Source organism: Leopardus geoffroyi, chromosome B3 (assembly GCF_018350155.1).
Source record: "Leopardus geoffroyi isolate Oge1 chromosome B3, O.geoffroyi_Oge1_pat1.0, whole genome shotgun sequence".
Lineage (NCBI taxonomy): Eukaryota > Metazoa > Chordata > Mammalia > Carnivora > Felidae > Leopardus > Leopardus geoffroyi.
This window is the reverse complement of record NC_059337.1, coordinates 100363155-100385374: the sequence shown is the minus strand read 5'-3', so window position 1 is coordinate 100385374 and position 22220 is coordinate 100363155. Positions and strand designations below refer to the sequence as shown.

Genomic DNA, 22220 nt, shown 5'->3' with positions numbered 1-22220 from the left:
GGTTTTGATTTGCATTTGCCTGATGATGAGTGATGTTGAGCGTATTTTCATGTGTCTGTTGGCCATCTGTGTATCATCTTTGGAGAAATGTCTGTTCATGTCTTCTGCTCATTTTTAAATTGGATTACTTGGGGTTTTTTGTTTTTTTGTTTTGTTGGTTTTTTTTGGTTTTTGTTTTTTGGTTTTTTTTTGGTGTTGAATTATGTAAGTTCTTTATATATATTTTGGATACTAACCCTTTCTTGGATATGTTATTTGCAAATCTTCTCCCATTCAGTAGATTGTCTTTTAGTTTTGGTAGCTGTCTCCTTTGCTGTGCAGAGCTTTTTATTTTGATATAGTCCAAATAGAATGACTTTAACTTTTCAATCAAAATGAAAAGGTAAAGAGTCAGATGGTTTTATATAAGACTTCAAAAGTCCCCTTGGTGTCTTCCCCCTCCAATTTCTTATTCCTTAGGGGGAATTATTTCAATTGTTCCTTATTTCTTTTGGCATTCATCTTCCTATTTCCAATAAACTTGGCTTTTGGTCTTGTGAAAGTGAAGATTTAGCTCTTTTATTTCTTTTCCCACACTAATTGTATGTTCCCTTACTTTCTGTCTCCCTATCCTCTGAACTGTGGTTGTCATAGATTTGGTTAAATCATTATTCAGTGTTTATTTTATTAAGACCACATAAACTATATTTCTGGTTGATCTCTGTAATATTCTCTGCGTTAAGTAATTACTTAAATAGTCAAATTTATCAAAGATGGAAAAATTGCAAAGGTTATAGTTACTAATGAATTCCTATCCCTGAAAATATGTATGTCAGAATAATCACCAACATCTCTAATTGACCAAATGTGTAGTACTTCAACATCTGTAATTTCATTTGTCCAATGAGATAGATGTGGGAAAGTATTCTAGCACTGAATATGCAGTTAGACATTTTACTGCTACAAAATTCATTCTAGGGGAAAAAATAATGTGTTAACCCTACTGTCCAATTTAGTGTTAAAATAACTGAATTATAACCACAAGTCCAGGAAAAATTATATTTATACTTGACTCGTTCAAATGTACTTTTACTTAAAAGGTTCATTTTTAATTAGGTTTTGGTTATTTCATATAGTAAATACATTACATAGTTATTCCCTTAGCCTCAGGATGCATGCATTTCCCTTCCCCCCAATAAAGAAAATATTGAATGACCCATTTTAAACCATCCTCATTAATATAAAGTGACTTTAAAATACACTGGTTTAAAATGGCTAAAATGTGTAATCAATGTTAATGCCAAGGATACTCCCTAGTTATATCATTAAAATTACTTTTTTATATGCCTCTCACTCACAGTCCTCACTCATTCTACTTGAATTTTTGAACTCTTGGCTCATTATTAAATATTGATGACAAATTTGTTCACTGATATAAATTAGCTCTAATGAAAAGAATGTTAAGAAGTAATTAGTAATTAGCTCCTTTTTTAGGAATACCTGCTTTTAAAGGAGAGGTATTATATGCTTACTGATTGTATTGAAAGAGCAGATTAAGTATCTAGTACAATTTTCCCTAAATTTTCATTCTTTTATTATTTTATTTCTTACAGAAAGTCTACCCCTCTCATTCTGAGTAATTTTTTTCTATTTTTTTCTGTCTCTTGTTTTGAGATAGTGATTTTTTGTTTGAAAGGTAGGGGCTCTATTTGAAATAAAAAAAAATTAAAAATCTCACCTATACCTGTGGCTATGTCTCTCCATTCTGGAAGTGTGATATTTTTATATTAATTTTCCTAAACTGTCTTCTTTTAGAACTTAGATACTATAGATCATCAGTGGAAAACTTCCTGAAAGAAGAAATTGTTGGAGAGAAATTTGAAAGTGGCAAAATGGGAGACAAAGAATTGACAACAGATGTAGAGGACAGCATGGAAGTAAGTGCAGCATGGAAGAAGAGAGGAGAGTATTAAAACAAGTCTGAGTTCAGAAGGTAGAGTTGAATTAAAACTTGTGTTGAAAAAGATACTTAAATGTCTAAGCTGTATAAGTCTAAGTCGTATACTTAAAAAAGTGTATTTATGGGGCACCTGGGTGGGTCAGTCAGTTAAGCATCTGACTTCAGCTCAGGTCATGATCTCACTGTTGGTGAGTTCAAGCCCCGTGTTGGGCTCTGTACTGATGGCTCAAGCCTAAAGCCTGCTTTAGATTCTGTGTCTCTCTTGCTCTCTTTCTCTCTGCCCCTCCCCCACTTGTGCACATGCGCGCGTGCGCGCTCTCTTTCTAAAATAAACATTAAAAAATTATAAACAAATAAAATTAAAACTATATTTAGAAGGAACGTTATTAGTTTTTTTAATATGAAATTTATTGTCAAATTGGTTTCCAAGTTTTTTTTTTTTAATTTTTATTTACTTTTGAGAGAGAGAGAACATGCATGCATGCATAACAGGGGAGGGGAAGAGAGAGAGGGAGACAGAGGTTTCGAAGCAGGCTCTGTACTGATAGCTGCTAGCCCCATGTGGGGTTCCAACTCATGAACTGCAGGATCGTGACCTGAGCTGAAGTTGGTCACTCAACCAACTGAGCCACCTAGGTACCCCTTAAATAGTTTTAATAGCTATCTTCCAGGAAATTTAAAGTAAAAAGAATGTAAACATAATAGATGTAGGTTTTGGATGCCTCACTCCATGGTAATGGTATGAAATAACTATTTGAGTATTCATTGTAAATCTACTTTGGGTAGAGAAAGATAAAATGACCAATTTAAAACAAGGATTGGATAAGGTTTGAGACTTAGTTTTAGAACCCTTAAAAATGACAATTAGCTTAACATACTCTAGTAAAGATCTATTAAACATAAAATATTTCATATTGTGTTTTCTGGATATCTTTGATATCTTTTGCAAGTATCCAGAATCAATTGTATTATCAAATCAATGTCATTATAGATATCCCTCTCAAATGTTTACTAGAAGGAAATAGGAAAGTATTAACAAAATCAAATATGTAAGTAATGTCTTACATTATTCTTCTTGCAGATTTTACTTCATTCATTTGTTTAACAAATTTATTCAGCAAAACTTTGTTGAATACCTACCGTTGCTAGGTATTGTCCTAGGCAACAGAACACAGCAGTGAACAAAACAGACAAAAATCTCCTGCCCATGTACAACTACAGCTGATGATGTCTTCCAGTTTCAATATATACAGAGTTGGCATCTCTTTTGTCATGATGTGCATTTTTTATAAGTCAGCAGTAGACTCTCTATCAGAACTGAGCCCTCAGAAATACTTCAGTACATTGCAACCGGGAAAAGCCTCCTTAGCTTATTTTTGTCAAGCCGGTAAGTATTTTTTATATTCTGACGTGATTTTTGTGATGTTTCTCTTGCTGTTTAATCAGTAGTATTGCTGGGATACTGTCAAGATTAGTATTATGTGCTATAAAGCTGTTACTAAAATATATATGCCTGAGTTTAAATCATGATTGTGCCAGTTGACCTTCTGTGTGATTTTGGTTAAATCACTTAGCCTGTGTTTTTGTTGTCATGCATAATGAGGAAATAATACTTTATAAATTTGTTGTGAGGATTAAATGACTTTATTCATGTGACTTAGTCTTTAGTAAATACTAGATAAGAATTAGCTATTAGTAGAGTAACACCTGAATTTCATCCAGTCCTTTAAAAAATTTTTTTTATAACGTTTATTTATTTTTGAGAGAGAGAGAGAGAGAGAGACAGAATGTGAGTGGGGGAGGGGCAGAGCAGAGAGAGAGGGAGACACAGAATCTGAAGCAGGGTCAAGGCTCTGAACTATCAGCACAGAGCCTGTTGTGGGGCTCAAACCCATGAACCGCAAGATCATGACCTAAGCTGAAGTCCGATGCCTAACCAACTGAGCCACCCAGGTGCCCCTCATCTAGTCATTTCTGAAAGTATACTTCTTGATATTTTTAGCAAGTGGATACGTTTAAAGTATTTTAAAACTTTAAGTGAAGAATTAGTAATGCTTTTATTTAATACTCTGCTTTAGTATACCATTAATTACACTGATTAACCAATGCAAGTATTGAACATAACTAAAAATGTAATGGTCTGATTTAAGTCTTTATGCCTTAAAAAATACTATTCCTGGAATTAGTAAGTGAAATTAATCCACGTTTCTGTTGGTTCTTATAATTGTGATTTGAAAATGGTATTTTAAAATCATTTAGAAAGTTTTGTGCCTGTATACATGTGTGTTGTGTATATGGAAACTTGGAAAAATAATGCCGAATGTTAGCTTTGAATTAAACATTTATTTATTCTTATTTTAGAAATTTTAAAAATTCACTTACAAAATTAAAATCATCATAAAAACATTAGAAATAAGAATAATGAGGCAATAAGAAGTAAGGGTATAAAATTATATAACCAGGTATGTTTACTTGATTATTGGTTGTATTGTATATACTTGTTGGGCAAACCAATCCATTTCTTTTTCAGTTTGCAGCTTTGGGCCTTAATTTTAAAAATTCATCTTTCCTAAGGAGCGAGCCATAAAACATTCATAAAACATTTCTTATTTTAGATTCTCCAAGAACTTCCATATTTCTTGAGGAACTGAATGAGGCTGTTAAACCTCTCCAGGACTTTGGAATTTCAGTTGCAAAGGTAGAAAGATATTTTTTTGTTACTAAATTATTAGTGACAAACATTTTATAATTATATGACTTAATGCTGAGTATCTAAAAATACTTACGTTTCAGATCTTTTTCCAAACTGGAAAAATGTTTTTTTTCTACCTTTTTTTCATAAGAAAAAACAGAAGCACAGAAGATACTTCCAGATTATGGTGTAAATTAGTACATGTAGATAAAGAAAAAAGCTGTTCAGAATTTTTTGTTAGCTTAGAACTTAATTTGTTTTATAAACTGTTTCAGTTTTTAATACTATACTTAGGCTTTTTTGCTTTGTTTTGCCTGACAAATATAGTAGATCTCCACATTCAACTATTTATTAAATTTCTATTAGCACAAACTGAAGTATCAAAATTGAGGCAATTGAAGTATTTTTTGTTTTCTATTCTTCTAAGTCTTTATAATTGCTTATGTTGCAGTTTTTCCTTTATTTTTAGGACAAAGTCAAAACAGCCTAACTTGAAATGACGTATTTAATTTTTTTCTCAAAAAATGTTCAAACTTGCCATGGAGTATTATGGAAAATTTCCACATGCATCATGGATTAGATAGCTACATGAGCTTTTCATTTACTTTAATCTTAGAATTTGTACCTCAGAAAATTGAATGATTAATAACCCAGTGATTATTAAATTCTGTCAGATTAGTGTCTACCTGACTTTCTGTGTACATTTATTCTTTCTTAGTTCATTAGCCTTCTGCTTCTGAGAGATGGCTGCTGACCCACTTGGTCCCTGCAGCTAGAGTTCCCAGGGCAGGAAGCATAGAAAGGTTAACTAACCTTGCCTATTAAAGGGAAACTCTTCCCTCTATCCACAGAACATTTCTGACATCAAATGTGTGAGTTTTCTACACCAGTCATTTATGATACTGACCACCCATGTAACCCAGATCTCACAGGTTAAGGGCTTAGTCCTATAAGATTGCCCTCTACTTCAGATGCCAATCATAGGGAGTAGATTCTTAGGTTGCCTACAACTTCTGTCTGACTTGGCTATAAACTGGAAGCTCTCAAAACCCCCTCCTTGCTTGTTCAATAATTTGCTGTAATGGCTCTCAGGACTCAAGAAAACACTTTGTGTACTATTACTGGTTTATTATACGTGATAGAACTCAGGAACAGCCAAATGTAAGAGATGCATATGGCAAGGTCTGGAAGCCTTGAGCACAGGAGCTTCTGTCCTCTTGTTGTATGGGGTGTTTCACCTTCCCATTACTTAGATGTGTTCACCAGCCTGGAAGCTTTCAAGCCCTGTTATTTAGGGTTTTTATGGAGATTCCATTATGTGGGCACGATTGAGTAAATCATTGGCCACTGGTGATTGGCTTCATCTCTAGCGCAGAGGATGGGAGATGGGGCAGAAAGTTCAATCTTCTAATCATGCCTTTGTCTTTTTAGTGAGCAGCCCCCATCTTGAAGCTATCTAGGGCCCCCCAGTGATCAGTGTTTTAGCATGCAAAAAGATACTCTAGGAGTTTCCAAGGGTCTTAGAAGCTCTTCTATAAGGAACTGGGATTAAAGACCAAGTGTTAGAACAAAAGATAATCCTAGCCCTCCTGTCACTCAGGAAATAACAAGGGTTTTAGGAATGTGTGAGGAACCAGGGGAAAAGACCAATTCTATATTTCTATGTCACTGCTAAACACTTAAAAAAAGTCTTTTCTTAATTCTGTATGTAACTGGGTTAACTTTGAACAGCTGATTACACTCTAGAATGATAATGGTGCTCATCTTTGGGGAGCTTTTAATAAAATGCTAGACTAAAGTTTAGAGATGAAATACTAAGTTGGTATGACATTCAAAAGGGATAATCATACTATTTATTTAGTAACTAGTAACTGTATATCTGGTAACTAAAATAGAATATTAAAGTTCATGCCTAGAGTGTTGTTGTCTTTATGAACTAACAAAACGTAAAGTCTTGATTTTACAGTTGAGGATGCTAAGCTGTGTGGAAAGAAGACTGGTGAATAAGGCAGACAAATATTAAGTACCTAGCTCACTCTCTGCACATAATAAATATTTGGTAAATGTTTATGACATTGAAATGAGCTGCTTCATTTAGTTTTTTAGATAGATATGTGATAAAGACCCAGTCTATTTCTTTGGAGAGTTTAGATCCTAAATAGGGGAGATAAAACACAAATCACTTCAATAAGTAGCAGAACATGATCGTTGTAATATGAGATACAGATAAAATGCCACTGAGGTTTAAAGAAGGGAAGTTCATATCTGATTGTCATGGCAGAAGGTCACGTATGGTATTTGGAAAGACTTTACAAAAAGTAGCATTTTGAGATTGTCTTGAAAAGTTAAGATTTCAGGAGGCAGAGGTAGGTGAAGAAAACACTAAAATATAAATGTACTAAATGTTCCAGTTAAGACAAAGATTGCCAAGCTGGGTGCAATAACCAAACCCAAATGTATGCTATTTAGAAATGCATCTTAAAATAAAGTCAGTCTTCAGATATCTTCAAAGTATTGAAGGAAGGAAAAAGATGTATCATTAAGTGATGACCAAAAGGAAGCTGGTATAGTTATCTTACTATGTCAAAGTAGACTTTAAAAAACCTTTGAATCATCTTTGACTTTGTCATAACCAACCCATCAATAAACCTTTAGGTTCTACTATCAAAACTTCCCAAATCTTAGCACTTCCTGCACCTCCACTTTGACCCCTGTTGTCCAGACCTTCATGACTTCTCATCTGGGAAACTACCATAGCCTTCTAATAATTGGCCTTTCTCCTTTCACTCTTGTCCTACTAAATTCTTCTCTATGCATAAGTCAAATGTGTCAGGTCACATTGCTACCCCTGCAAAAGGCTTCCTGTTACAGTTAGGATAAACTTGAAACTCTTCACTCTTATGGACACTGGCTTCCTCTCATTTCTTTTTCTGCCTCTCCAACCTGCTCAGTTTGTTCCTGACACCTACAAGTCATCTTTTTGTTACCTGAACCTGCTTGATGTATTATTTCTACAAGGCCTTTGCAAGTATTTTCTCTTCTGTCAGAACTCCTCTTTTCAACATACTTATATAATAGTATGCATCACTACATTGCTTCAGTTCTTTGTGCAAAGGTCACCTCCCCTCCCCCCGCCAAGCCTTCCTTGATTACCTGTATAAAATGTCCTGTTACATACTATCCCTTTACTGTTTTTTTAATTTGTGGGACTTAATACTACATATTAATTAGTTTTTAAAATTGTCTGTCTCTACTTTTAGAATGTAAGTTCTAAAGATAAAAATCTTTATTTGGAACTTAATTGTGCCCCCAGTGACTAGAAGAGTGACTAACATATGGTAGGTGTTCATATATATGTTAAACGGCTGAATGGAAAAAAAATCTATTGTCCTAATGTCAACCATCCCCTATGCTCTGACTTAAAAAAAATTTTTTTTAGTGTTTATTTTTGAGAGAGAGAATTCAAGCAGGGGAAGGGGCGGGGTGGGGTGGACAGAGGATCTGAAGCGGACTCTATGCTGACAACAGAGAGCCCAATGTGGGGCTCGAACTCACATACCACGAGATCGTGACCTGAGCTGAAGTTGGCCACTCAACTGATTGAGCCACCCAGGTACCCCTAACGAATTCTTTAAAAAGTTACATATGCTAAAATTCACTCTTTTTGATTATGGCAGTATTCCAACTTTTAATTCTAATTTCTCTATTCCTGGTATTTTTTTCTGAGTATCAGTTCTCCTTTTGTAGCTTTTGAAAACAAATGTAGCTTCCCTAGTTGTCATTCTGCTTCCTCAAACTCCATTACAATTAAATTGAATGACACACATACAAAACAACCAACCCATTTAAAAAACAAAACCAAAACTTACAAAGTCTAAAATGAAATGACTGTTTTTCTTCTAACCTTAGTTTAGTGTAAATTTTGTTGGTGGCTACCCTTTGCCCCATCTAGAAACCTCTTCATTCTTTTTATCTCCTTCTTTTTTCCTTTATTCCCTACTGCGTACACATGCTCAGTCTTCTCCCTAGTTTTACTTACTGTATTGGTGAGAAATCTCTCAAATCTCTTCTGTCCTTTTCTGCTTTACTTCAGATCTTATTCATCCTTGCCCTGTACTAAGGTGATACTCGTTTAACTTTCCTGCTTATCTTTGTGTTCCCTTGCCTTCCATTACATCTTCATGTTGCTGTTTCTGTTGCGTCATCCTCAGCAAGGGTTTATCCTTTAAAGATGCTTCATGGTCCATAATTACTGCTGGCACTGTCTTGTCTGTTTTTTGTCAGGAAGAAGTGGGAAAAGTGTAAGTCAGCTCTCCTTTAAGAACCTTCTTTGATCCGACCCCAGTAACTTCTCCCTAACATTGTTTGACCATCTATAGTTGTTGGGGAACCTGGAAAAGTCTTTCACTGGGGGCATTTGTGTTTAGGGAAGTTCTGTTAATAAAACAAAAGGGAAGGATGGATTTTGGATAAGAAACCAGCAGTGGGGCATCTGGGTGGCTCAGTCAATTAAGCATTTGACTCTTGATTTCAGCTCAGGTCAAGATCTTGTGGTTCATGAGATTGAGCCCCATGTTGGGCTCTACACTGACAGTGTGGGGTCTGCTTGGGATTGTCTCTCTCTCCCTGTCTCTCTCTGCCTCTCTCTCTCTCTTTCTCTCTCTCTCAAAATAAACAAATGTTTAAAAAGAAAGAAAAAAAACTAGAAACCAGCAGTATCTGCCATACCTGTGTTCCAGCTGCTGAGATGCTTTCATGCCCTCAACTTACCACTTACTTCTGCTTCTTTGCTTTTGCTCATGATTTTTTGTCCTGCCTAAATGGTTTCTTTCCTTTTCTACCTGGTTACCTCGTACTTGTTCCATAAGATTGAATTAAATTTAAACTCTTAAGTATAATTAAATATAACTCTTAGGTATAGAAACACTTTCTTTCTCTGAGGTAACCCACTTGAATAAATGAGCAATTATAGGATACAAATCAGAAAGAAAAGTAAAATAAAAAATGTGAGGGGATCCTGGGTGGCTCAGTTGGTTAAGCGTCTGACTTCGGCTCAGGCCGTGATCGCACAGTTCACAAGTTCAAGCCCTGCATTGGACTCTGTGCTGACAACTCAGAGTCTGGAGCTTCCTTCAGAGTCTGTCTCCCGCTCTCTCTGCCCCTCCCCCACTCGTGCTCGCTCTCGCTCTCTCTCAAAAATAAACATTAAAAAAAATTTTTTTTTAATTTGACCTGGAGACAGATTTTACTGTTTAATTTTCCTTCTTGTTTCCATAACCAAGAAACTTGACCTTTTGATATATACTCTAAACCTTAAATATAATCTTTTAAAGGTTAATTGTGTCAAAGAAGAAACATCAAGATACTGTGGAAAAGAAAAGGATTTGATGAAAGTGTATTTATTCAGGTAAACTGTTTTTGAGTGTTTTGAGTATAGCCAAATTAAAGCTATACTTCTAGAATATTAAAATATATAAAATATCACTAAGCCAGGATAAAGTTGTATGCATGGGGGATTATATGAAGTTTAGCAAATGGTCTAAGTCCTAGATTTGTTATCTGAACTTTAGCTTCTTTAGCTATAAAATTAGTTAAAATAGGTATAACAGCTACCTCACAGACTTGTTTTGAATATTACATGAGAATTCTTATGTAAACTACTACTATAAGTGCCTGGAAAGTAAGCATTTAACAAAGTTAGTGTTTTGAGTAGATCTCTCAGGTCCATATTTGGGTGTGAAAGAAAGGTATTTTTGAGACATCTGCCAATGTCCCAGTTACAGATTCCTCTCCACTTTGGTCTGCTAGTCTCTCTGAAGTTTCTCAAAATCTTTTTGTCAAACTCTTGGGATTTGGCCTAAGAAGTGAGGACAGATACTGTCTCCTCAGACCAATTGCTGAGGACACTTGTTTGTCTCTCCTGTTTGTCTCCTTCCCAGCCCATTTAGGGAATCTGTGTGTATGTGACAAGGAGGTTGGTAGGAAGCTGTGTTGAGACTCATGTGTTTTCCTAGTTTTTTTGCCAAGTTCTGGGCCTACACTCTTCCAAGTCAACATATTTATTGAACGTATATTCAATAAATATTTGTGCATATTTTACCATCAGCACGCTGATAGGTGAATGGGATAATGGATAACACCCAGGCTCTTAACATCAAAGAACTTACAACCTACTGTATTAGAGAGACAAGAAAAATGAGTTCCAGGGAAATATTTCTGTAATGCTTTTTTAAAATTTTTTTATAGGGGCAACATCTTACTGAGAGAATTCCCTACTGATACCTTGTTTGACGTGAATGCCATCATTGCTCATGTTCTCTTGTAAGTATAGGGGGTACTCATTCACTTATTGTTTTCAATCTCTTGATTTCATTTGAGAAAACCACAATCCATTAAAATATTTTCGGGTTTTAACATTATATTCATTGGCATTAATTTCACACAAATTACTGGTCTGTCTTCCTACATAGAGGATCTAAAATTTCTTGACTGGCAAAGGATACAGATACATCTTTGTATAAAAGTAGGAGAGGGCACAGCAGGACCACATGGTCATAGTATTGCTTTTGCTTTTGAATGTACCTGTGAAGTAAGGATTTTACCAGGTAAGAAGTTTGTCTTTGCTGTTCTCACTAGGAGTTTTAAAATGTCTGGCATGCTTCTGACCCCAGCCTGATTTTTCTGGAGTCTGTAGCTCTGTGCCTGGTCAGTAGGTACAGAAACTGTGCAGATAGTCTCAACACACATTGTAGTGTTTACTGAGAGAGAGAGTGAATCTAAATTTAACTTCTATGGCATGGAGTCTTTAGACCTGGGGTTTAGGCCTATGTGGAGTCCATTTGTGCAGTCTCCTCCTGAATGAAGTCTGATACTCTCTTTGGTGACACAGCTGGAAGCTACAACTTCATTAGGGACACAAGTTAACGTGGACTTTTCCAGTTTAATGTTGCGCTTGGACTCTTGGCCACTAAGACCTTTGCTGACACTGAGTGTGTTTGTTTTCTGCTTGGCTCCCCTCTTTCTTCTCTCTGACTGGATTCCCATAAAAATTGGATGCAAGTTAAACGACAAGACACAAAACATAAAGGTGGAAGGTTGTGGTTATCACTTTGCAAATGGATACTTTTAAATGTTCCAGTACTAATTATATATTAATGAAAAGTTCTTAGAACTCGTTGACAACCATGGAGTCTAAGGCCTGTAGACCAAGAAGCCAGTTGTAGAGGGTGAACAATGGCCTTTTGAAGAGGAATTCCAAAGAGCTGCTAGGCTGTGCAGAGACTTCCCCCCCTAGAGAAAGATGTCTTCCGGGTGGGGGTCATAAAAAGCTTATCAAAGTCCTAGTTTTAATAGATATGATGCTTGTTCTCAAGAAGCTCCCTAGTTTCTGCCATTTTTACAGTGGATACCTGATGACAATCTTTGACCCAGATATGAGAGGGTGAAGAGACAGAGAAAGAAGATTCTTTGAGGGTTAGGGAGGCAATACTAAGATTTAAGATTGTCTTTGACAAGTTTGATAGCAAATCCTGGAGCAGCAGGCCCATGTTGGACAACCTGCTGACAAAGTGGTTTTAAAACAATTGGGCCTTAGTGTGGAGCGGCTGTCGATGCTGGGAACTGGTTACCCCATGGGGCTTGTGTCATTCAATCCTGCTGTAGTAGTGTCCTATTTCTAGTGCTGTGCTAATGCTGATTCATAGAATACTAATTCCACAAATAGATGATTCCCCATGTTTCTGCTATGTACCTGATACTCAGTAGGCATTGGGGATACATAATAGACAAATATATGACTTCTGTTCTCTAGGAATTTAGTGTTTTGTTAGATACATAAACAGAAAATATTATGTAGTAAGTAAAATAGAAGTTTGATGCATAAGGCTTAAGGGTCCACAGCATAGAGAATGGTTACTTGTGTCTAGAATGAGGGTGGATATTTGTTAAGAAGGCTTCCTGATGGATGTAGCACTTGGGATGACTCTTAAAGGATAAGTGAGGGTTTGCTTGGTGAAGAAACAGAAAGTGGGGAGATCAGGGGACGCTGTGAGCAAATGCATAGAGGTTAGAATAGTTTGGAGGGGGCAGTTTTTACTGGAGTATGAAATGTGAAGCAGGACATGAGAGCAGAAAAGTAGGTATGGGGTCAGATGAAGAGATATGTGTTTACCATGTAAAGAAGTTGTGGCTTTTGGGGTAGCCACTGAAGAGTTAGGAGTTCAGCTCCAGGCCAGAATCTTTGTGTCATCTATCAGGCCTGACAACAGGCATTTACAGGCTTTGTCTGGTAGGCCTCATGGGGGAAGGTGTCCTGCCCACACCAGACTTGGTGCATGACCACTGCATTGCAGTTTTCTAGAGAAAGTTAAGGTCTAACTATCAAGCACCTCACCAGTTCCAGTCCCTGAGGCCAGACATGCTCATGGGTACACCTGTATTTTTAGCCCAAGTGTCTCTATTCGAAGGCCTCATTATCAGGGACCTTGGCTGAGGCACCTCCTAGGTGCTTCCAACTAAGACCTTATCAAGGGTCTTTGGTTGAGACACATTTCTCCACTTAGTACCATTCCACTTCTGGCTCCTCCCCCTTTCTTTCTCCTGAGCCCTGGAGTCCATAAAGAGTCAGGAGCCATTTGTTTGGGGCCCCTGGGAATGCAATGCCTCCCTGCACCTGAACTACACCCATATAACTCTGGCCTAATGCCAACCCATGGTCAGTGGGGCAAGGAATGGAACATTGTGGAGCTGGTGCCGCTCTTTTGGCCTCTGGCTCTTGCTATCACAGTAGGTGAATAAAGGCTTGATTGTTAAGTTTGGCTCACTGTCCTAACTGACCACCTCAACACCTGATTGCTCAACAGAGGATTTTAGGCAGATAAGTGATGTGATCAGAATAGTACTTGAAAGCTTTTTCTGGTGGGTGTGAAACAGATTTGTGAAGTCCAAGCACACATAGAAACCATTGTGTGTCCATTATGTAATCTAGGGAGATAAAATAAAGATAGCAAAGAGGGGATTTTCTTTTTAATGCTTAGGAGGTGAAATTAACTGCATTTAGTAAAAGTTAATTTGCTTACAATCATAAAACTACAAACTCTAGTTAATCCCTAATCTCTTCTTTTCTGTCTTTCCAGTCTCACTCTATCCCAAATCCTTTCTGATCAACATCTGAAGTAGGCAAGGAAGGACAGGTTTACAGGGGAAGAGGAATCTACTTTAACAAGGGAATGCCCATCAGACCTGAGTCTAGAGTAGGCAGCTGTGGGGATTTGAGCCCTTGGGGAGTACAGGTCTAGGTGTTGTCAACATACAAGTTATCCAGGGAGCATCCTACACAAGACCAACACTTATGGGAAGAAGAAACTGAGGGGGAAAAATAAATTTCAAGAAAGAAGAATTGTAAAGAGGTAATGTCCTCATTTTAATTTAAAATGTAAGAAAAATGACTTGTGAAATATAGTATTTTACAAAAATTTTCAGTAGTGATATTTAGAATGTTGAAGGACTGTGTTAAATCGTGTGCCATATCATAGCTGCACCTTCCAAATAACCATGAGGGAAAAAACGCCTTTCATTCTGTCATCCTACTTTTATGTGCTAAAACCATCAGTTTGAAATACCCAGTGTCTGGCAAGAGTTTCTCCCTCCTGTACTCTTTTGCAGTTACGTACTGTTCATTGAAATGAACTGCTGTTTGGTATCTTTTGCCCATTTTTCTATCATGTTTGAACTTTATTCTTATTAACTTCTAGATACTTTATATGAGGGAAACAAACTATCTTTCCTACCCCAAGTTTGTCATTTACCTTGTGAATTTCCTTTTTATTTAAAGAATTATCTGTGCAAATTTATCTTTTCTCTTTTGACTTGTAGATGATACGCTTTACTGTGGTTTCTTTTATGCCATTGCTACAAAGGAATTTACCCCTTTAAAAAAGTGAATAGCTTTTGGTTTTTCATTTATTTATTTTTTATTTATTTTTAAAATATTTTTCCAATTTTATCTATTATTTTTTTGGTTTCAAGATTTAATTTTTTTTTTTTTCAACGTTTTATTTATTTTTGGGACAGAGAGAGACAGAGCATGAACGGGGGAGGGGCAGAGAGAGAGGGAGACACAGAATCGGAAACAGGCTCCAGGCTCCGAGCCATCAGCCCAGAGCCCGACGCAGGGCTCGAACTCACGGACCGCGAGATTGTGACCTGGCTGAAGTCGGACGCTTAACCGACTGCGCCACCCAGGCGCCCCTTGGTTTCAAGATTTAAAAAAAAATTTTTTTAATGTTTATTTATTATTGAGAGACAGAGCATGAGTGGGGGAGGGGCACAGAGCGAGGGAGACACAGAATCCAAAGAAGGCTCCAGGCTCCGAGCTATCAGCACAGAGCATGACATGGGGCTCGAACTCACAAACCTTGAGATCATGACCTGAGCCGAAGTCGGACACTTAACCGACTGAGCCACCCAGGTGCCCCAGTTTCAAGATTTTTAAAAAAACACTTAACTGATTTTATTTATTTTCAAGTTTTTAATTTAAATTCTAGTTAGTTAATACATAGGATATTTGGCTCCATCCATGTTGTTGGAAATGGCAAGATTTCATTCTTTTGATGGCTGAATAATATTCCATTGTGTGTATATACTACATCTTCTTTATCCATTCATCAGTTGATGGACGTTTGGGCTCTTTCCATAATTTAGCTATTGTCCATAGTGCTGCTATAAACATCGGGTGCATGTGCCACTTCAAATCTGTAATTTTGTATCCTCTGGGTAAATACCTATTAGTGCAATTGCTGGGTTGTAGGGTAGTTCTATTTTTAACTTTTTGAGGGACGTCCATACTGTTTTCCAGAGTGGCTGCACCAGTTTGCATTCCCATCAACAATCTAAGAGGGTTCCCCTCTCTCCACATCCTTGCCAACATTTGCTGTTTTGTGTATTGTTATTTTTAGCCATTCTGACAGGTGTGAAGTGATATCTCATTGTAGTTTTTTTTTTTTTTTTTAATATTTATTTAGTTTTGAGAGAGAGAGAGGAACAGCACGAGTGGGGTAGGGACAGAGAGAGAGGGAGACACAGAATCCAAAACAGGCTCCAGGATCTGTGCTGACAGCACAGAGCCTGATGCAGGGCTCAAACTCGTGAACCATGAGATGATGACCTGAGTTGAAGTCAGGCACTTAACTGACTGAGCCACCCAGGCATCCCACTCATTATAGTTTTGATTTGCATTTCCCTGGTGATGAGTGATGTTGAGCATCATTTCCTGTGTCTATTGGCCATCTGTGTGTCTTCTTTGGAAAAATGTCTATTCATGTCTTCTGCCCATTTCTTAACTGGATTATTTATTTTGGGGTGTTGAGTTTGATAATTTCTTTATAGATTTTGAATACTAACCCTTTATCAGATTTGTGATTTACAAATATCATCTCCCATTCTGTAGGCTGCCTTTTAGTTTTGTTGATTGTTTTCCTTCATTGTGCAGAAGCTTTTAATCTTGATGAAGTCCCGATAGTTCATGTTTGCTTTTGTTTCCCTTGCCTCCAGTGACATGTCTAGTAAGAAGTTGCTCTGGCCAAGGTCAAAGAGGTTGTTAGCTGTGTTCTCCTTTAGGATTTTGATAGTTTCCTGTCTCACATTTAGGTCTTTCATCCATTTTGAATTTATTTTTGTGTATGGTGTATGAAAAGTGATCCAGTTTCATTTTTCTGCATGTTGCTGTCTAGTTTTCTCAACACCATTTGTTGAAGAGACTTTTTTCCATTGGATATTCTTTTCCTGCTTTGTCAAAGATTAGTTGACCATATAGTTATGGGTCCATTTCTGGGTTTTCTGTTCTATGCGTCTGTTTTTGTGCCAGTACCATACTGTCTTGATGACTACAGCTTTGTAATATAGCTTGAAGTCTGGAACTGTAATGTTTCCAGCTTTGCTTTGCTTTTTAGGACTGGTTTGGCTATTCAAGGTCTTTTGTGGTTCCATACAAACTTTAGGATTGTTTGTTTTAGATCTGTGAAAAATGCCTGAGGTATTTTGATAGCAGTTGCATTAAGTGTGTAGATTGCTTTGGGTAGTATAGACATTTTAACAATATTTGTTCTTCTAATCCATGAGCGTGGAATGTTTTTCCATTTCTTTGTGTACTCTTCAGTTTCTTTCATAAGTGTTCTATAGTTTTCAGAGTACAGGTCTTTTACCTTTTTGGTTAGGCTTATTACTAGGTGTCTTATTGTTTTGGTACAATTGTAAATGGGATCAATTCCTTGATTTCTCTTTCTGATGCTTCATTATTGGTGTATAGAAATGCAGACAGTTTCTATATGTTGATTTTGTATCCTGCAACTTTACTGATTTTGTGTATCAGTCATTTGGGTTTTCTACATAGAGTATCATGTTGTCTGTAAATAGTGAAAGTTGGCGTCTTCCTTACCAATATGGATGCCTTTTATTTCATTATGTTGTCTGATTGCTAAGGCTTAAGACTTCCAATACTAGGTTAAATTACAGTGATGAGTGGACATCCCTGCCTTGTTCCTGACCGTACAGTAAAAGCTCTCAGTGTTTCCCCATTGAAGGTAATAGCTGTGGGTCTTTCATATATGACCTTTATGATGGTGAGGTATATTCCCACTATCCCACTTTGTTGAGAGTTTTTATCAAGAATGGATGCTGTTTGGACTCACTGCTGTCAGCACAGAGCTTGCTTCAGATCCTCTGTATCCCCCCTTTTCCCCCTCCCCCACTTATGTGCGCTCTCTTTCTTTCTCTCTCTCTCTCCCTCTCTCAAAAATAAACATTAAAAAAAAAGAATGGATACTGTATTTTGATGTATGCTTTTTCTGCATCTATTGAGAAGATCATATGGTTCTTATCCTTCCTTTTATTAGGTGTTTCACATTGATTGATTTGCAAGCTACTCTTGCAGCCCAGGAATAAATCCCACTTGATCATGCTGAATTATTCTTTTAATGTACTATTGGGTTCAACTTGCTAGTATTTATTGAGAATTTTTGCATTCATGTTCATCAGGAATATTGGTTTGTAGTTGTCTTTTTTAGTGGGGTCTTTGGTTTTGGTATCAGGGTAATGCTGGCCTTGTAGAATGAGTTTGGATATTTTCCTTCCTTTTCTATTTTTTGAAATAGTTTGAGAAGAATAGATATTAACTCTTCTTTAAATATTTGGTAGAATTTGCCCAAGAATAAATCTGGCTCTGGACCATTCTTTGTTGGGAGATTTTTGATTACTGATTCAGTTTCATTCCTGGTTATCAGTCTGTTCAAATTTTCTATTTCTTCCTGTTTCAGTTGGTAGTTTATATGTTTTTTGGAATTTATCCATTTCTTCCACATTGCTCAATTTGTTGGCATATGATTTTTCATAATATTCTCTCACAATTGTTTATATATCTGTGACCTGTCTCATTCATGATTTTATTTATTTGGGTCCTTTCTCTTTCTTTTTGATAAGTATGGCTAGGGGATTATCAGTTTTATTAATTTTTTCAAAAAATCATCTCCTGGTTTCATTGATCTATTCTGCTGGGGTTTTTTTTTTGTTGTTTCTATATCATTTATTTCTGCTGTAAGCTTTATTATTTCCCTTCTGCTGGCTTTAGGCTTCATTTGTTGTTCTTTTTCTAGCTCTTTTAGGTGTGGTTGATTTTTCTTGCTTGTTGAGGTAGGCCTGTATTGCTATATATATACTTCTCTCTTATGACAACTTTTGCTGTATCCCAAGGTTTTAGGACCATCCTGTTTTCATTTTCATATGTTTCCATGTATTTTTTATTTTCTTTCTAATTTCCTGGTTGACACATTCATTCTTTAGTGGGATATTCTTTAGTCTCCATATATTTGTGGACTTTCTAAATTTTTTCTTGTGATTGACTTCATATTTCATAGCATTGTGATAGGAAAATATGCATGGTATCATCTCAGTCTTTTTGTACTTGTTGAGGTCTAGTATGTGATTTGTGACCTAGTACGTGATCTGTTATGGAGAAGATCTCATGTGCCCTTGAAAAGAATGTGTATTCTGCTATTTTAGGATGAAATGTTCTGAACATATCTGTTAAGTCCATCTGGTCCAGTGTGTCATTCAAAGTCATTGTTTCCTTGTTGATTTTCTGCTTAGATGATCTGTCCATTGATACAAGTGCAGTGTTAAAGTCCCCTACTATTACTATATTATTTTCAATGAGTTTCTTTATGTTTGTTATTAATCGATTAATATATTTGGGTGCTATCAAGTTGGGGGTATAAATATTTACAATTGTTAGCTCTTCTTGTTGGATAGACCCCATTATTATGATATAGTACCTTCTGCATCTCCTGGTACAGTCTTTGGCTTAAAATCTAGTTTGTCTGATATAATTATGGTTACTCTGGCTTTCTTTTGACACTAGATGGTTCTCCATTCCCTCACATTTGATCTGCAAGTGTCTTTAGGTCTAAAATGAGTCTCTTATAGGCAGCGTATAGATGGGTCTTTTTCTTTTTCTTTTTCCATTCACACACCGTATGTCTTTTGATTGGAGCATTTAGTACATTTACATTCAGAGTGATTATGGGTAGTTATGAATGTAGTGCCACTTTATTACTTGTTTTTTCATTTCTGGAGATTTTCTCTTTTCCTTTCTAGTCTTGGTCACCCTTGGTCTTCTTTTCCACTCAAAGAGTCTCCTTTAATATTTCCTGCAGGGCTGGTTTAGTAGTTATGAACTCCTTTACTTTTTGTTTTCTGGAAAACCCTTTTATCTCTCTTTCTATTCTGAATGACACCCGTGCTGGATAGAGTATTCTTGGCTGCATATTTTCCCCATTCAGTATGTTGAATATATAATGCCACTCCTTTCTTGCCTGCCAAGTTTCTGTGGAGAGATCTGTTGCTAACCTTATTTGTCTTCCCTTGTAATTTAGGGACTTCTTTTGTCTTGCTGCTATTAGGGTTTTTTCTTTGTGTCTATATCTTGCAAATTTATGATATGTCTTGGTGTTGGCCTGCTGTTTATTTATTTATTTTGTTTATTTTGATGAGAGTTCTCTGTGCCTCTTGGATTTGGATGTCTGTTACCTTCCACAGATAGGGAAGTTTTCAGCTATCATTTCCTCAAATAAACCTCTGCCTTTTCCCTCTCTTCTTTTGTGACTCCTATGATATGAATGATATTACACTTTATGAAGTCACTGAGTTCCCTAAGTCTACATTCATGATCTAATATTTTTCTTTTCCTCTTCTTTTTACCTTCATTATTTTCCATAATTTTATCTTCTATGTCATTTATTCATTCCTTTGCTTCTATCCTTGTAGTCACTACATCCAGTTGGTTTCAAATCTCAGTTATTGTATTTTTCACTTTGGCCTGATTAGTTTTTAGGTCTTTTATCTCTGTGGTAAGGGATTCCCTAGTGTCTTTTCTGCTTTTCTCAAGCCCCGCTAGTATCCTTATGATTATTGCTTTATGTTCTAGATTAGGCATATTACTTATGTCTGTTTCGATTAGATCCCTGGCCATGACCTTTTCTGGCATTTTGTCTAGGTCTCTTATTCTGTGTTTTAGGAAAGCCTGTTACGTTTCCTGCTCCTGAGAATAATGGCTTTATGAAGAAGCTGTCATATACTGTCCAGAGCCTGATGCTTCAGGATGTGTGTCTGTTGTATGTGCTTGAGTACTCTGCTGCTGTGTTTTATGGCTCTTTTCTCAGGTCAGTCCTCCCAGAGTTTCTCCTTGCCTGCAGCGAGGAAGTGTTTGGACCTTGGCCAGAGTGTGGCGAGTTTTAACTAGGTGTGCTCTAGTCTCCTTGTTTAACGAGACCTGATGCTATTTCCACTAGAGTTGAAGTTTTGCAAAACTCTATGGTTAGTAGACCTGGTGCATGCAGGGGATTTGTGCTGATCTTTGGGGGATGAGCCTACTTCTGGGGTTCTCAGGCACACTTACCTAAGAAATAACACCAGCAGAGTACAGTGGGGGTGAGGGATAGGGATTGGTGTAAGTGGTTTAGGCTGCCACTGTTCTTGCTGTACTGCTTAGTGAAGTTAGTTTATGCTGAGGGGTTGGGCAGGGATATGGTGCCAGCCTCTTCTCTTATCTCTAGAGAGGGAAGTTTGAGCCCACTGCTATCTGGGAAGCCCTTCCAGAAGTGTGAACAATCTCCTCTCATGTGTCCCAGGCATCTCTCAGATCCCTGGCTGTGTCTAGGCTGTCTGCCCACCTAGCGGTACAGTGCACCTTGGGGTCTATCCAACCAGGCCACTGAGTTTTGAAACTCCAAACTGTAGGGATGTGGCATGGTGGGGAGCTATACCGGTCCTCTGGGGGAGGGTGTAGCCACTCTGGAACTGATGCAGGTCTGTCCCAGAAGGACAGTCATATCAAAACACGGAGTTGTGGAGTTTGGAGGAAAGCACAGCAAAAAGCTGGTGTTCCGGTTAGTCACCCTCAGCAGGTGTCTCTGCACCTATGCTGAGAGGCGTGGAAGGGAAATGGTGGCTGCTGGCTCTTTTGTCCCCAGAATGGCACTGCCACGTCTCCCAGGTATGCTCCAAGAATGGGGAACCATCTCTTTCACTGAGTCCAAGGGGATCCTCAGATCCCACCATCTGCTCCTAGGCTATCTGCCCTTATTCACAGGAATACTGTAGCACCTGATGGGCTCCACATCAGTCCTGCCAAGGACCTCCGAAACTCCTCCAGTCTTTGAGCCCCACTGGTCATAAAAGCTCACAAAAGCAGTCCCTCTCATGTTCCCAAAGGTTTTGGGGAAGTGTTTTCCTTGTGTGAACCCCTGTGCGCTCCTCTGTCTCTGTCTGTCTGAACTCTGTCCGTGACCAGAGCTCCTTCCCTCTGCAGCACCTGCCATCTGTTTCTCCCCCAAACTATGTCTCTGAACTTTCTACGTTCCCTGATGTGGCTCTTCTCCCCCACTCGCTTTGCACTTTATTCTGTCAGTCCTCAGGTCAACTTCTTGGGTATTTACAATGATTCGATATGTATCCAGCTGTGTTCCAGGGAGGAGGCAAGCCTAGGGTCCTCCTGCTATTCCATCATCTTAGGTCCTTCTCCATTTTTTCCAGTTTTAGAATTTTGTGCAAAACAAACAACTTTAGTGAAGAGAAGAATTAGTAAATCAAACCTAGGTTTTGCAATTTGTAAATTTCTGCCTATGGCACTAGGAATTATCTCTGAGATATGGTTGCTAGTGTAAAAGACACCACTACCAGTCTCTTACCCTTTCAGGTTTAGAGGATGACCTAGATTTTGTTTTTTTAGAGCAGTTTTAGGTTTAGAGAAAAGTGAACACATAGTGAAGAGAATTCTGGTATACCTCCTTTCTCCTTTGTATTCAGTTTCCCTCATTAACATTTTGCATTAGTGTGGTATATTTGTTATAGTTAATGAATGAATAATGACACATTAACAAAAGTACATAGTTCATATTAGGATTCATGCTTTCTGTTGTACAGTTCTGTGAGTTTTGACAAATGTATAATGACATGTATTCACCATTACAGTATCAAACAGAATAGTTTCACTAGCCTAAAAAAGTCTCCTGTACTTCACCTATTTATCCCTCTCTTCCA

The 22220-nt window shown here is 37.4% G+C and overlaps 1 protein-coding gene across 4 annotated transcripts in view; it reads left to right on the top strand.

Annotated features, from left to right (window-relative positions):
* The window catches only part of TXNDC16 (thioredoxin domain containing 16), a 139267-nt gene that overhangs the window by 7071 nt on the left and 109976 nt on the right, over window positions 1-22220 (top strand). For 3 of the 4 annotated variants that reach the window (XM_045450968.1, XM_045450969.1, XM_045450970.1), the window contains exons 2-6: window positions 1795-1916; window positions 3021-3326; window positions 4555-4637; window positions 9965-10038; window positions 10878-10952. In XM_045450968.1, coding sequence (XP_045306924.1) covers window positions 3164-3326; window positions 4555-4637; window positions 9965-10038; window positions 10878-10952 — 395 coding nt within the window. In that variant the 5' untranslated portion in view covers window positions 1795-1916; window positions 3021-3163. Of the gene's footprint in view, window positions 1-1794; window positions 1973-3020; window positions 3327-4554; window positions 4638-9964; window positions 10039-10877; window positions 10953-22220 lie in introns of all 4 variants that reach the window. The other variant, XM_045450967.1, reaches the window with a different exon arrangement.